The following is a 16,403-nucleotide window of genomic DNA, read 5'->3' on the forward strand; positions in this document are numbered from 1 at the left end:
CAAACCACAGGTTTGGTGTTGTCAGAGGGAGTGGGTGTTACATGTGGGAGGTAAAGTTGTAGGTAAAAGGAGTGACATTTACTGAACTTATTGCTCAGGCTCCTTGTAGTTCAGCTGTGCCTACTGATGGTATTTGTAAAGCAGCCTACATGTGAAAGAAGAAAAACTGACCTAGTACTGCAAAAGGTGAAAAAGAAAATTAGAAATCTCCAAGTTTCATTCTGTCTAAATCTGAAAGTATGTTTGGCAATTCAGAGTAATCCTTTTTTTCCTTTGGAACTACCAAATCTGTCACTTGCAAAGCCTGTATTAACACAGAGCATGTATTATATTAGAGGCATTTAATGTCAATAAGTAAAGCCTGTTGAAAACATAAGAACAGGTGTAGGGGTCTTTAGCTATTAACTGCTACGATTAGGTGGATGCCATATGGCTCAGCTGTGCAGTTCTCTGAACTGAATCTTCAGCTGTCCTGCATGAGTGAAACATCTAAAACTAAACATGCCACAGGAGACAATTAATACAAGGTTTGCAGCCCAGACAGCAAACCAAACTGCACTTTATTTACTCTTTAAAGTTTTGATAGGGAAAATTAGCTAGGCAGCACTTGGACCGTGTTGTTATTTACTCCAGTGAAAGAAATTGAAATCTTTGGTGGGTTATTTTCATGCCATTAAGCTCCTGAAGGCTGACTACCATGAAGGAGCTAATGTAATATGTAGTTGTCAAGTTTGGGATTAATGTATTAGGATGCATAGTTAGTAAAAATCAGTACTTGTCACATCTGGGTGAGTCCCATGAGCTTTAGCCATCTTGAACATCTCTATTGTTCCAGTCATTTTCAATTTTGTTTCCTACTCTGCCAAATTTCCCAGGAGATGTGATGGGTCAGTAGCAGGCCAAAGATGGGCTTCAGACCTAATCTAATCAATATTGTGACAAAGATAATGAAAGAAGCTGTGTCACCTTGGAATCCCAGTAGGTTTCATCAGCTTTTCCCCAATGGGATGCGACAGCAAGGCTGATCTGTGTCTCCTTAGGACAGGACAGAAGTTGTGCCAGGGATAGGGCAAGGATGGCTGCGTGACAAAGGGTAATCTAAGCCCATGACCATTGCAGCAAAAAGTTGAAACTAGAGGTCCTTACAAGTTAAAGCATTAAATAGCTATTTTAATAACTTTAATTTCAAATGAACCATTGAGGCATTCATTATATTTTCAGTTCCTCTAATATATCATCTGTGTTAAGAAACAGTAAGTTGTTCTGTTTCAATGGGAATGTTCTGAAGTTGTTTTCACAAATTAGAAGGCAGTTGTCACTGTCTTTATATGTATTCTAAGCAAAGCACTTTCACTCCAGTTCTCTGTAATGGTTTTTTATTCTATTTTAATTGCTCCTTTTTGCAGTCACATACATTAATATAATTTGTGCCCCCAGTATGTGACTTTTGCATGAGGCTAAAGTCAATGATTACTTCTTTCCTGGGATTTCCTCCCTTAGCACTTCCTTACCCTCAGTAAGTACCTCGGTAGACTTCACTGATGCATTCTGGTGTGCAATCTCAAATTTTTGTGTTGTTGTAGTTTCAGAATAACAGCTTGGCAAAAAATTTTTTTTGATAACTCCATTTTCAGTGATTGGTGTACATATTACCAAAACTGACAATTTTCCACCCTTAATTCTTGTGATTCCTCTTTCTCTGCCCAGCTAGGTTCAACTACTCCCCTCATCTGTTGCCTTTATACCTTCTCTGTTCTTAAGTGTTGGCCCCATACTGTGATGCTCTCTCTAAAAAGTTATTCTCAAAGCATTGACTTTCTTTGTCTCTTTAACTTTCTCCCTCAAGATGAATGGCAATTACTGTCAAAATGTTCTTATGCATAGAAATCCTGTGACATGTAGAACTCTTGAATATCTGGAAAGCTGCAGAGATATTACCAAAGAAACTATCAGTGTTGGACAGAAGTTCTTGAATATTATTCCGCCTCATTGGGGAACTAATCTTTAAAGTTTCTTGTGAAAATTTAACAATTTCTTCCCTATGCATGATTTTTTGATATGAAAACACATGTTTTGTCCTGTAATGTAAGATGAAGTTGTTTCTCAATCTCATTTTCAATTATTCAAGCTTTCTATATGAGGATTTCCATAAATTGCCCTGATATGTAAATAGTGGAGTGAAGCTGCCTTATATTTTTTGCTAATCCTGCAATTACATTCTGTAGAGCCTTTTTACTTTCCTTAATATGAAACTAAACCCTCCTCTCACCTACTCCTTTACATAACCAATGCACTAAGAATTATGGACATGACAGCTAAATCCAGCTTTTAAATCCCAGGCACTGTGTGCTGCTGCTGCTGCTCAGTGTTTCTTTCAAATAAGCTGTACACAGTGCAATATCTTATTAGTTAATTTGAAAATCGTATCTCAAGGGATTGCACGACTTATGTGCATCAGGTCCCTACCAATCCACTTAAAGCTTAAATGTACCAGAGAAACTTAGCCCAGAATTGGATCTTATTTGTTGCAGCAGAAACCTTTATTTCCCTGTAAAGTACCATGTTAGTATTTTTTGACGTAGCAGAAGTTAAAATGAAAACATCCCTTTGCAATTTTTTGAAAATAAAACCTATTTTTTTAATCTCATGGAAAATATTGCATAAGGTAACAGAAGGTGCATGTTGCAATTCAAACCCACTGTTACTCTTGAAATTTCAGCATTGCTGCTAAACTTGGAGAAAGAGGGACCAAGAGAAATCTGGGAAAGAGTACCCATCTTTGCTGCAAATATGAAACTTGATTACTGATGTTCTGGAAAGCATCACGTGAGTCTGGGGTGGGTTGACTCCAAAAGACAAATTCAAACATCCCTGCAAGAGAACTTTGATTCTGTGTTTATGATGCAGTGTCCTGCATCACTTTAAACCAGCCTACACAATACTGAAACCATCTCACTTGGCGAATATTCACTCAAAGCCGTGTTTCTGCCTCTTCTGTTACTCCGCTCCAGAGAAACAAAAAGTTCACAAACCGCAGAAACATGAAATATTAACCTTTTCCCATTTCTCCACACCACCACTACATAAAGCTACCACCAGGTAATCTTCCTTCTGGGTGATATCACCTCATTACAAGTGACCTAAGCACAGAACATCAGTGAATTTATAACCCACATCACAATTTTAAACGCGCTTTCTCCGTAGCACAGCATTAAATCCCCTCTCTGGGTTCTGGCTGAACTCTCCCACACCCAGCACAGTTCTGTCCCTGCGGTTTTCCTGGAGCCGTGCGTGGCTCCAGCAGGCTGTGGAGCGGACAGGAGAGCCCTCAGCACTGCTCGGACTTACCTGGCTCTGCAGGACCATGTTCCCTGGCAGCGGGGGCAGGCCGGAGCCCGGCCCGGTGCTGCGGCTGGAGCCCAGCGCCGCCGCGCCGCTCCTCCCTCCGGGACAGCGTGCGGGGAGCAGCCCCGGCTTCCCCCGGCATTTATAGCCAGAAAAAACGAAAGTGCTGCACGAGGGGAAATTCTGAGTCCCAGCCCTCCGTTACGTAGGTGTCATGTGCTGGGCACTGACTGGGAACTTCCATCCCTGCCGTCCTGAAGGCGCAGTGAAAGCAGGGCTGCCCCCTCTCCCCTCTGCCTTTGGGCTTAGAGGAATTCACTTGCCACTTAAGGCCTGTGCACAGATGTTGTGCAGGAAAGGAAGCAGATTTTGGGCGTTTCTAACAGGCTGGTTTCTCACATAATTGCTTCCAAAATTACTCCAAAATTCCTGTTTTGGTGTAGTATGACTTAATTTGTTGTTTCCTAGGGGTTTCTATTGATTCGGGTATTTTGGCAGTTTTGTTTTGTTTTACTTTTTAATATAAAATTCCTACAAAGCTACCTAGAAACTGTTTACAATGTATTCTATGGAAATCTGACAGCTAAGTACTAGCAGTCTGGAATTAAACTTGTTAACTTTATATTTTTATATTTTTATTTTTTTTTAATCAATTTTTTGTTTGACAATCCTTTGTACTTGATTTTTGCATAGTAATGTCCAATGCATGCCAGAAATTCTTCAGAAGCTCAGTTAAATCATACAGAAAGAACTGTAGATGTATTCTGCTTGGAGACCTGAATCAGTAATAATAAGAAATGAGAAATTCTCTCCATTCCATGTATATTTACAGTGTAAAATCTTCCAAGCAGAGGCAAATTGGTCAGTAGTGAAAGGAATATCCTGTGTAGGTAATTTAGTTTGTAGTTACTGAAGACTTCAGGTTAGGGGTGAGGTGGGTTTTGTTTTGTGTAAAGATATTCACACAATATCTTATTAAATATTAAAGAAATTTTAATAAGGATGAAGAAATAAGTAGACTGGGGAAACAGAGCAGTTGGTGAAGAATGAGGAAGAAAGCAGAGGTGACGGCAAAAGACAATGACATAACTTTATGGAAATGGAACTGACATTTCTGTACAGGAAATGTGAAGGAACACTTTAGTAGGGGAAGGTTAAGATTGGGATGTGATCTTATGCTAGTAGGATGCTTTTGGACGAGGTTAGTGGGGTACACTTAATTTAGGCTTGCAGAGGAGGAGGTTTCTGCAATGGACGCTAGTGATGGATAAGAATGGTTTGGCTTTACCAAGTGAGGTGTGTGTTTAGATGAGATTTGAGAAGTGGACAGCTGAGGAGCACAGAATGAGTCCCATAATCAGAGATTTGTCTGAAGTGACAGAAAGGAAGGATGGGGAGACAGGAGAGTGTGTTTTGAAAGCAAAAATCAACAATGTGGAATTTTGCAATGAACTGTTATTTCAGAGTGCTTGCTGGCATTTCCTAGTGCACAGTTTGGCTTCAATAGTTCCCAGAGGCATTCTTCTGCTCTCTGATGTCTGAACCAAATTTTATTCAAGTCTAAGACTGCCCAATGTGATTTCTGAACAATATAAATCTCTAACTATAAATTTTCCTGCACCGGTGCTTTAAAATTAAAGAAAACCTTTTATGTAAGACTCATATAAAGTAAAATAATACTTACTTTGCATTTCTTTACAGCAGCTTTGCACAGTGGTTCTGCCATCCAGCCTGTCCCAGTGGGTGGACTTCCAGCTATTTCACTCTATGATTTTTGTCATGTGTCTTGCCTCCTTCCCCTTAAAATGAGGGGTGCAATGGATTACTATGAGAACACACTGCTAATTTGCACTGAAAATGCATTGTAGCATCAGAATAAAATTTGACATACATATTTTCAAAGAGGGGAGTGTCATGAGAAGGAAATAGGACAAATTATAATATACAAAAAAGGGAAAAAGGCAGAATTTTAAAAACTAGGGGCAGAGAGGCAATAAGAAAGAGTTGGAAGGGTTAAATCCCCCCCCAAATCCACCAGTGACAACAGTTTTTAAATTGTCATTAAGAAGTTATTTCTAGTAAAATACCAATATTTATATTGCTAAATTTATTAGCCATTAAACTGTTTCACAAAAAACTTGGAATTGGGAATTTTATTCCTTAGTGCAGTTATGATCCTAGAAGAATATGAAATCTTTTTTTTTTTCTCCTTCTTGGAAAGTATTATCACAGCATAAAGAAAAGTGACAGCACAATCATATCTCATCAGGATGATGGATACATCCTAAACTATATATGTTTAAATGTGACATAAAAATAAAGAATATGGAAAACCTGGCAGCTATTCTGTTGACACCTAAGGTAAAATGGATTGAAGAGAATCCAGGTTTGAGCTACTCAAAGGCACACTGCAGTTGTAAATAGAGAGATTATTCACCACAGAACAACTTGAAAACTATCTTGTAGGTTTTCTGTAGGACCTGCATTTTTTTTTCTGCATTTTTTTCCTTTTCTTTCTACAGGAAATTCACTGTTGCTGAATTACTAAGCTGAGCTTTATGTTGTGATTAATACTGCTGATTTGGGTGCAGTTTGTCATTTCAAGGCTTTCTTTTATTTTTTTTCTTTTCTGAATATGAAGTTAAACCAGAGCTGGCTAGCACCAGCCTCATGGGGCTCTTACATCTGAAGCTCTTTGACTTCAGCCATGGCACTAACCTGAGCTGCTCTTCTCTGAGCAGATATTTCTTTAGCACTGAGACATCTCCTTTTTGCAAGTTTGAATTACTTGCTGGAATTAAATATAGAGGGAACTTGACAGACAAGAAGAATAAGCACACAAAACTCATTTCCTTTGAAAATCAGGCTGAAAAATAATACTTATTTGCCCAAAAGCATAGTATGTGACTGAATGTATAAATATTTACACCAAATAGGGTAGGTGTCAGCTATGAGAATGATAATGGCTTTATGGCCATAAGGAATTAAGGACAAATCTTCATATGCTTGTACCTTCAAGTCTTAATTATCCAGAGTGTCTCAATGTTATCAATGAATTTTGTTTTCAGTTAGTACTTGATCAAACTCTTAGCTTAAACCAACTTTTAAATAATCTTTAAGGTTTCTGTATTCTTAACTAAGCTCTGAGTTAATTTTAATTCAAAATAAAAGTTTTCAAAGCAAAAGCTTTTTTCTTTGATTTTCATCATCAAAACAGAAGGAAAGATAGGAAGTAAGCAAGAAATACCAAAAATGCATTTTTTGAGTTGTTTGTACATTTTTCTGTTACTTTCATGTGATGCAAGATTTTTACGTGTTAAGAGTATCATTGAAGAAATGCTGCTCTACTTCCTGCTGGAACTGGAGTGAAAATGTTTGGCTTTTTCTAGTTTTGTGTTTGTTTGTGGTTCTTTTTAAACAGTATATGTGTTCCTGATTCAGGAGCTTCTCCAACTGTTATCAGGGTGAACATGACTTCTCTGGAAATATTAAGGAATCTTCTGGCAGGCCTTCCAAGCTCTGCTGCAGATGCCATCAGAGCAGATGGCATCAGAACACCTAAAGCACCATAGCAGACAACTGTGCTTAGTTTTGGCTGTGAATAAACATGTTTACCAGGAGGCCACTACGTTTATGTAGCTTCTAGTCAAGACTGGCTTTTTTCCAGTATTGTGTGTTCTTTAAATGCTCTTTAAATGCCAAAAGCATTCTAAGGCAAAGTTTGTCTTAACTTCCAACACTAGAAAGATGTACTTTGAGTTGCTGGGTTGTGTTAGGCAACCAACTTTTACTCTCTTTCCTTGTTCAGCTTTGTGGATATATGAGACTTTTGAGAAGGTGGATGTGCCCATAGAGGGTTAAAGTGGGCTGTGACTTCAGAGCACTGCAGACAGGCAGCTTCCCCTTTTTTGTAAAGAGAGCAGCTTCCTGCTAGCACCGACACTGCAGAATGTCTGAAGAGTGGAAACCCCCACCCCTCTCGGAATGTTGTGTAGTGGAACCTATAGCAAGTGTAAAAACATAATGGTATGTTTATTTTTGGAGAAGTGGGAAACTACCGTGGGAGTTAAAAAATCCTCTTGGGGTTTTTTCATCATTCACCCAGTTGCTTCTATACAATGATGTGAAGGAGAAGAAAAAAAACCCCAATAAACTCGCAGAATTTGAGGATATTTTTGCTAAACTTGGTATTAGCACTTATGTCTCTTCTGCATCTTCCTTGTAAATATATTATGATAATACGAATGATGTCCCAAAAATATTTTTTCACTATTTGAGAGCTGTTTATTGGTGAGCTCAAGTGGTTTTGTTTTTTCCTTATGTAAAAACCCTTCTATGCTGCAGGCTTCAAATTAGAAGCACTATACTTCCCTAGAAAGCTGTAAGAGTGCTGTTGAACAAAAGAGTCCTACATGGTAGGATTGTAATACTTCATTCATACTTCTAATTTTGTAACACAGACACAGACTTATTTTGCCATTGGAAGTCATTGACTTTGGAAGGAGTCACTTGTTTTGCCTCCATTTCTGATATGTAAAGGTTGGCTCCAAGTGTTTAGCAGCAGAGTTGATTTCTGAATGTTACTACTGCAGTTTAGTTCTGCTGTGCATTATCTCTAAGCTCTGGCAAGGCTGCTGCAACATATGAATATGGATTTAATTTCTTCTTCTTTTTTTTGTATCTGCATAGTGACTATATTTTGACTTGCACTTCATTATAATGCTAAAATTATCTTGGTGTCTCTTGCTTGGCATTGGTTTGTTACTATCATTTGTCAGTGCCATTGATTCTGACCTAGAACAGGGAACTCTTACAGGATTTTAATTGCTTTTTTTTACCAAAAGGGAGCAGATGCTTGTCAGGAGGAAGAAAGTACAAGATGGGCAGTAATCTGGCCTTGGAAAGGTGATTATAAATACTACTACTCTAGAAGGGGATTTGCAAGGCTTGTGGGAACCAAACATTATTTCATGTTTAAACTTTTATTTTTTAATATACACTTGGAATAGTTAAAACAAAGGTGAAAAAGAAGAGACATTGTTTTTGAATATGTGGGAATTTTTATTTTTTATTTAAAATAATTTAGCAAGTAGTGAAAATTTTGAGGAAATAGTTCTTGGGTGAGTAAAGCTGTCTTCCCTTTCAGTTTTATTTTAAGAAGGAAAGAGGAAGCACTCTAGAAAAAGACCCAGAATATAATTTCATGATGTCTGATTTGTGGCTTTCTGAAGACTGTCTTTGATTGCTCAATGCAACTAGTTTAGAAGAGTGCTGGTGAGAAAGTGAAAATGCTTTAAATCATCCTCCCTACTTGAAAAAAAAGGGAATTTTTTTTTTCCTTTCCTGACAATGACAGTAGAATGGAAGGCAGATTTGATTATGTTTGTCACTTAAACTTTGAAAACATGTTAAATGTGGAAATGTGTCAGGAAAACATGTAGATTATGACTGATACTATCTTAATATTTTCCTTGAAAATGGAGATAACTTTCCCTTTGGCTATCCCTGGTACTGTGACCATAGGTTAATGTCCAGCAGAGGAAGTGAAAATTGGTAATTTCCTCACGAGTGTGTATGAGCACATCATCCCTGTTGTGCAGGTGAATCTGGCTGTGCTGCTTTGAGTCCTGCAGGCTGATGCTGTGAGAGGCACTCACTGACTTATGGAAGTGGTACAGAGCATTAGCCCAGGGCTTTACACCACAGGCTGGGACTTGGGTTGTAGAGCTAATTGCAGCATTTAGACCCTTTAAAAATGGACAAAATATACCGGGCAGAACTCTCTTCCATGGTTAATTTATATGCACATAGAGTGGTCCTGCTTTTTTTGGATGGTGCTTTGGAAAGTGACCCTGGGATGTTGTGTTTTAACCTGAGCTTGTTTCATGCAAAAAGCTGCTCTCAGACTTCAAACACTTGTTCCTCCCTGTGGCACCTGTGCAATTATGTACTCAATTTTTAAAAAGCGTGGAGACACACAGAGAGAAATAAAATGTTTTCTTTTACAGTGGTTTCCCTGTGACCTCTTTTCTTTTGTTGTTAAGCAGGCACTGTGGATTAAATTATTTCCTTTGCTTTTTCTGCAATTTGTTGCAGATATTCTCGTCATACTGATCTAGATGGTATTAAATGTTTCTATTACATTATAGTTTTTAATGCTTCTCAGAAGTACTACATGTAAAATAAAGCTGCAGACCTTTGACCACATCCTGTTATGATCCTATCTCTGCCAGGACTCATCAGACAGGAGCTAAGCATGGCCATTTGTAGAAACCTTGCAGGGTGGCAGTAAATGTTTTGGTCACCTGAGTTTTTCCCATGTTGGCAGCACTGCAAAGACTACTGTCCCTGTTTTTCAGGTGTAAGAGATCAAAGCAGAATGCTGGTTCTTTACAAAGAAATGCAGCATTTTGCTACCCGTAATAATTATGGAATGGTATGGCAGGCATGCACTCTTGGCAGTTTAGCTGTGTTACATCACTACAAATCTGATTAAAACAATGTAATCTTGGGAGTGTCTGAAGACACAAGCTGGGACCAAGTCCATTTGATGGCTCTGCTGCAGATTCTTTTGTGAGCTGTATTTTATATCCCTTATTTCTGGTTTGATACATGGCTATACTGCCTTTGATTCTTATTTTCCTGAAGCATGTTAGTGGAAGATAGAAAATATAGTTGTCTTTTCTTAATCATCTCCATCCATGACCTGTCACCTCCAACCATGAGCACTTTTATTTCAGTATTAAAAACTGGAAAATGGCAACTATTTGGCAGGGCTATTCTATGCCTTACTGTTGTTTCATTATGTAGAACTCTAGGTGATGCTGAATAATGAGCTCAAATTACTTGCACTAAGTCTGCTCCTTTTCTTTTTGTCGCTTTTTTGTTGAAAAGTGTTTCAAATTTGCAAGTCAGAAGGGGAACTTCTGGCTGTAGAACTGCTGTACACTTTTCAGGAAATAGGCTATTTACTGGAATTTTCCTTGGTTAAGCAGATTACTCGGCATGGGCTCAATGTTTGAAAGTTTTAAGCCAGGTTTTCCTTGGCCTAGGTCCATTCCTGGGCCCTATATCCACTTTTAATCATCTTTCTAAACACAAATATGTGTGGTCACATCACAAAGGAACAGTAATTTCTTCTAAGAAACACTGTCATCTGGTGAATTGCTTGATATTTGCATTAATGATGATCCATTATTTGTCTCTTACTGAAAACTGAAGTTGCATGTCATGGAGAAGAGTTGGCAGTTTTCTCATGTTTGGGGGCTGTGTTTTGCTTTATTTATATTCAGGTGGTTCTCTATGGCTTGGCTGTTCAGTGAAAGCTCAGTGTATGAGTTGGTGCTTTCAGCTGTTCTCTGTGTTCTCACAGTCTTGTCTTTTCTGGTGTCCCTCAGCACGTGTCCCAGAACAGAATGAGGATCCTCCAAAGATCGTGATGCCACAGGCAGCCACCTCATGTGACCAAAGCAGAAGCTGTGGAAAAAGCAACTGCCCCTAATTTTGAAAGGAAATACCCAACAACTAACAAAAAAAAATTCCAGGTTGGAAAGTACCCAAAATTTCCCGTATAAATGTTCAGCATTTTTGTTGTTTACAGACAACTCAAAACTCTTTGATCTCAAAATGGTTTTTGACAAGTCACTATATGAAAATTGTTATAAAAGGTGTTTGAAATTGATAGTGTGGAAGAATGTGAACAAGTTTGAGAAGCAGTCCTTATTCCAAGAAGAAAGACAATATCAAAAAGGGTGCAAGAATACTTCTAGAAAGAAGAGGGGCTGGTGTTGCAGCCAGGATGTGTTTCATTGGTTTGAAGTGAAAAGGACGGGAAGAAAAACTTGAATTTTACACACATTATGAAGCCACAGAAAGCCACACATTCATTAAGAGTTTGAAATTCTCTACTAATAAAATATTGCTTTTATGGTAATGTAGGCTAGAAATGTAGAAAATAAGAGTGGGCACTTCAGGATCTGGGCTGAAGGCCAGCAGACAGTGAACTCTGCTTCTAGCATGAATCACGGTGGTGCTGTCTCAGTGACATGTTGTTTTCCTGGTAGATACAAAGGGCTGCTCTATGGAAGATTGACTTGAAAGAATAAGTAATTGTTGCTGTGACAAATGAGATTGGGGAAAAAAACCTGTCACAATTTGGTTGCCATTCTGCACACTCTAAAGAAAACCTCAGCTCAACCAGTGGATTCTTACCTTGTGGCTATGTGCCGTGTACAGGAGACAGCACAATTCTCATACATCAGGATAAGATGGCATTAAAAAAGGCAAGGTGTGAAGCATCAAAATTTTAAAGGATTGATTTATTTGGTGATATCCTTCCTTTATTGAGAATTTGTTTGAGTACACATTGTATGTGTGTACACTTTGGCATTTCTTTGTCCTGTAATTAGGGTAGAAGCACTCCCCACCTCTTACAGTTTGTTTCTGAATGTTTTCTTTGCTAAGTGTCTCCTTCTTTGGATTTAGTTTGCCACACGTCATTGTGGTAAATTTATCTATTTATTTATTTCAAACATGAGTATATTAGGCTGTGCTCTATCATTTTGGTAGCAAAATATCACACAAAGCGAAAAACTAGAGAGAATTAGAAATTCCATGTTCTGCCATCTTCCACCCCAGATCAGGGTGGATAAAAGAGAGGGAAAAGTACTGGAAATTAATGCTGTGCTGATCATAACCTGCAGTTTATGAGCACTATGTCACATGTTGTGGCCTCATTGCTAACGTGTTGTTGATTCAAGGTTTTGAAAGGTTACCAATTCCTACTAAATCTTTTGTTTTAATCAACAGCTTGCTTTTAAAATTAGTTTCATGAAATTTTTTTCCTATTTTGTCCACAATGTAATGGATACTGTCACAAGCTACTATAAACACCTTGGGGATTTTATTGACAGATTAAGTGAAATAATTTAGGAAAGTTATCTAAAAAAACCCTGAAAATCAACAGTAACCTTTCCTTTGAGTAACTCTGCATCACTCAGCCCTCCTTTTCTCATACCAGTGAGACAGGGTAGATTATGATTTGGTGCTGAGATTTCCTCACAACAGAAATGTTTCATTCCAGTTTACAGTTTGAAAAACTGCCAGTGTATATTTGTGTTTCTTAGAAACACTCATTAAGACTACACTCTTGCTGTGATGAGAAAAACAAGACCAATGAAGACACCTTTGGTAATTACAGAAATGAGACAGTCATCCTCCCAAAGGGACACAGGAAAAAAAAATAAAAGAAAATCACTATTTCATGCTGAAAATTATTAAGACCTGTGCTTCCAAGATCCTCCTCTGTTTTAGCAACTAATTTATGCATCTATCACCAGCACTTGCTAGTAGATCTTTGCTTTTAGGTTTTCCCACTATGCAAGGTGATATCTTGGGTTTTTTCAGTTGCTTGGTTGGGTTGTTAGTTTGGTTTTGGGATGGGTTTTTTGCCTTTTTTTTTTCCCTTCTTTTTGGACATTTTTTCCCTGTTGCTAATTACATCTGAGGCGCAAATCAAGCATGATGAGCACAAGGGTACCCAGGAATGATTTTCCCAGGAGCAGCAACACAAGGAAAAGGCACCCCAGGGCATGGTTGGGTGCTGGTATGTTCTCTGCAGCCCTGTGTGGTGCCTTCACGCAGAAATGTCCTTCCTGACCTTCCATCCCTCTGTTTTATATTGATCTCAAGGGAACCAGCCTCTATCTGACAGACTTGGTGAAGTTCAGAGGTGACCAGACACCCTGGTAGGTGTCACTGAGCTTGTTTAGCAAAGCATGATATCCACTGTCATACACTCCTGAGTGCATTGGTGTGACATGAGTAAATACATGCTGAACTGATCAGCAGTACAGGTGAGAAATACCATTTCTCTCCCATTAGGTTATTTTAGGCATCTATTTTTGCCAGTCCCTGTGTTGATTTATGACAGAGGTGTGTGTGTTCTTTACAGAATGACAGAATATTCTGAGTTGGAACTGCTCATACTGCTTCCAAAAACCAATTTCAGTCTTTAGCTGAAATAAAACCTGATTTAGCTGAAATAAAATATGATTTTGATGGTTCACAATGACCTGGCCACCAAAAGTGCATTGTCCAACTGATTTATTGACACATGAGCTGGTGTACCAAGTATATAATGTAGTTCTGGCTACTGCTGTAGTTCCTGGAATGTATCAAGTCTAAAGCATATCTAAAGGCCAACTTTCAGCAATAAATTTCATAGTCACCATCAGTCACATTTTATTTTGAGGTTCAAGATAGAGAACATATGAGATTCTCAGCTGAATTAATTCTTGATTCCATTGAAACCATCACACTGGCTGGAAACAAGGCCCAGTACCCTACAAGATGATATAGGTCCAGTCTGAGAGCACTTGAAGATCTGTGCTCTGCTGCTGAGGCCATGGAGGGACAGATGGTGCAGGCCAGCTGCCATCTCCTTCTTACACCTCTGCTTTGCAGGTGGCAGCTGCCAACACCCAGCTGGCCAAGAGACACCTGGCCCTGCTCACACAGATTTAGACAACTTTTACCCCACCCTTCAGTCATATCATCAGGGACTTTACCAATCCTTTCATTTGCAGGCATTCCCTTTTGCTCCTAAGTGCTAAAGCAAAGGCTTTGTGTAAATGTTTTTTTCCTGAAATCAGCACTTACCATTTTTAGCCATCTTTTTTTTCTCAGGACTCTAAAGCATGTAAAGCATGCTACAAACAGTAATAAATTCATCTTTCCTGGGGGAACTGGACTTTATTTGATTATTTTTGAGCAGCTGAGTTTGTTGGCTAGGGGATGTGAAATAGCTTAAAATAAGGTAATTAAAAATAGTGCTTTTCCTTCACAGATAAGGAAGTATTCAGAAAACATAAGGAGTGCCACTAACTTTGTTTTTCAAAGAAAGGAATGGGTATTCTGTTCAGTGACTTTTGTCTGATGCTGTTCTGAGCTGAGTTAATGGCAAAGCCAGTCAAATCATCCAGCCCTTATGGCATCCAGTGCTGTGACCCACTAAGCTCATTTATTGGTACAAAACCTCCAAAGAAACCCATAGCAATATTGTCTCTGACCTTTCATTACTCCTTTGTAGATACATGGGAGAAAACTCTTTTTCACACAGATTTACAGTAGAAAAAATGAATAGTTTCTATAAGCAAAGTCATTTCAAGCATCTCTTAGCTTTCACTGAACTGAAAAGAAATTTCATTTTAAATTATATCTTAAAGCTTATATGTAATTAATCATATAACTGTGAAAGTGAGTTTCAGTTTCTTACAGATAGTTAATGTAGGCACGTGGTCTCCTGTGGAAAGCCTGATTTAACAGGTGTTTAACAAACCTAATGCAATTCCTTCTGCTGAGGTCAGTGCCAGAGTGTCAAAATGTTTTTTAAGGTTTTATTTTTAATCTTCTTAAGTCCTTCATTATAATTATGTAATACTATGCATCTTGGTTGATTTGGAAGGCAGATATTATTATTATTATTTCATTTTTTTCTGCAAGTGTAAAAGGAGTTTTCCCTCAATTACTGGATGTTAAATCTAATTAAAACTAGCATTCCTTTCTCATCTTCTTTAATTTCTCTGATTGCTGTAGCATGTAGGGACACTAGGAGTGATTGCTTTCTTAAGTTCTTTGTACTTGGTATGCTCCTCTTGAGAAGAATGTTACAAAGTTGAATTTTAGATTAGTTATAGATAAAGTAGTTCATTTTTTTACTTTTGAATTATAGAGATTATGCAATTCGGTTGTTATTTTTGCAAGTCTAAGCCTTTCTTCTTTACATCTATCTTTTACATTAAATCTTTTACATCTTTTACACTCTAGCAGTGCTGGAGTTTGGCTTGGCTTGTTGGAAATATTTTGGAAAAATCACCATAGGAATGGGGCCTAGAAGTGACCTGAGGTATCACCTGAAATCCACCCAAGATAAGGTGCACAGTATTCATGGGTTTGAAGCGGCCCTTGAAAAGTTTCAATAAAAGATTTGTTTGTGTGTGTTGCAAACCAATCCAGTCTCTTCGTGGGATATTTTCTGATATTTTTCATCTCTCTTGCTTTTCTCTGCATGCTGCATGGGTTTTATAGTTTGAAGCTCAAATTTGGGTACTGTTTTCCAGCTGAGAGACACTAGCATTAAAAAGAGTGGATTAGTTACCACTACTGCTTGCACACAGAAATCCTTTCATCTCTTAAAATCTTGTTTTAACTATCACACTGAGTTCCATTGCTGGCTCATGCTGTGATCTGCTGCACCTCCTGCTTACTGAGTTCCTCTCCTTGAGTGGGTAGATTTGTTAGCAGTTCTCTGGGCTCACCTTGAATGTGCCTAACTTGAACTTTGTCCTGTTGTTTTTAAGTTCTAGTTTGCCAGGAATTGCCAGTTTGAATTTAAATTATGTCTTCCCAAGTACATCTCCTCCTGCTGTAGTAATATTCTTAAAATTCTTGTGTAAATTATATATACTATATGAGTGCATATATATATATATATATATATATATATATATATATATATATATAATATTAATATAATAGAATAGAAATACTTTATATTATAATATAAATAATTTATACTATAAGTATAATTTATGTTATGTTATGTTATGTTATGTTATGTTATGTTATATTATATTATATTATATTATATTATATTATATTATATTATATTATATTACATTGTATTATATTATATTACATTATATTACATTATATTACATTATATTATATAACATTATATTACATTACATTACATTACATTATATTATATTATATTCGTAATTTATGCAATTTTTGATGATGTTAAACTACTGAATAGACTGGGCAGAATGCAGTGTTGACACTATATAACCCCACTGGAGACAGCTGGCTGACACAGGGTCACTGTGGCTCCATTGTGATTCTTCAGCTGATTGCGGTCCTGCTTACACAGTTCCCCTGCAGGGGAAGCTGTCCCAGAGTCCCTTTGAGAATGTCCTCTGTGACAAGCCAAATGGCTTGAGGGTACTTTAGATGTGTCACTGCTACTGCTGTATCCTCGTTGCTAGGCCAGTTATCCT

At 37.9% G+C, this 16,403-nt stretch overlaps 1 protein-coding gene across 7 annotated transcripts in view; it reads right to left on the minus strand.

Annotated features, from left to right (window-relative positions):
* RASGEF1A (RasGEF domain family member 1A) overlaps positions 1 to 16,403 on the minus strand; it is a 155,217-nt gene that overhangs the window by 46,827 nt on the left and 91,987 nt on the right. For 3 of the 7 annotated variants that reach the window (XM_086901146.1, XM_086901145.1, XM_086901147.1), the window contains one exon: positions 5,030 to 5,144. The exons of 3 other annotated variants lie outside the window; for them this stretch is intronic. In XM_086901146.1, coding sequence (XP_086757272.1) covers positions 5,030 to 5,071 — 42 coding nt within the window. In that variant the 5' untranslated portion in view covers positions 5,072 to 5,144. Of the gene's footprint in view, positions 1 to 3,348; positions 3,608 to 5,029; positions 5,145 to 16,403 lie in introns of those variants that run through there. One more of the 7 variants, XM_086901149.1, reaches the window with a different exon arrangement.

This window comes from Cyanistes caeruleus, chromosome 8 (assembly GCF_971803275.1).
Source record: "Cyanistes caeruleus chromosome 8, bCyaCae1.hap1.1, whole genome shotgun sequence".
Taxonomy (NCBI): Eukaryota; Metazoa; Chordata; class Aves; order Passeriformes; family Paridae; genus Cyanistes; species Cyanistes caeruleus.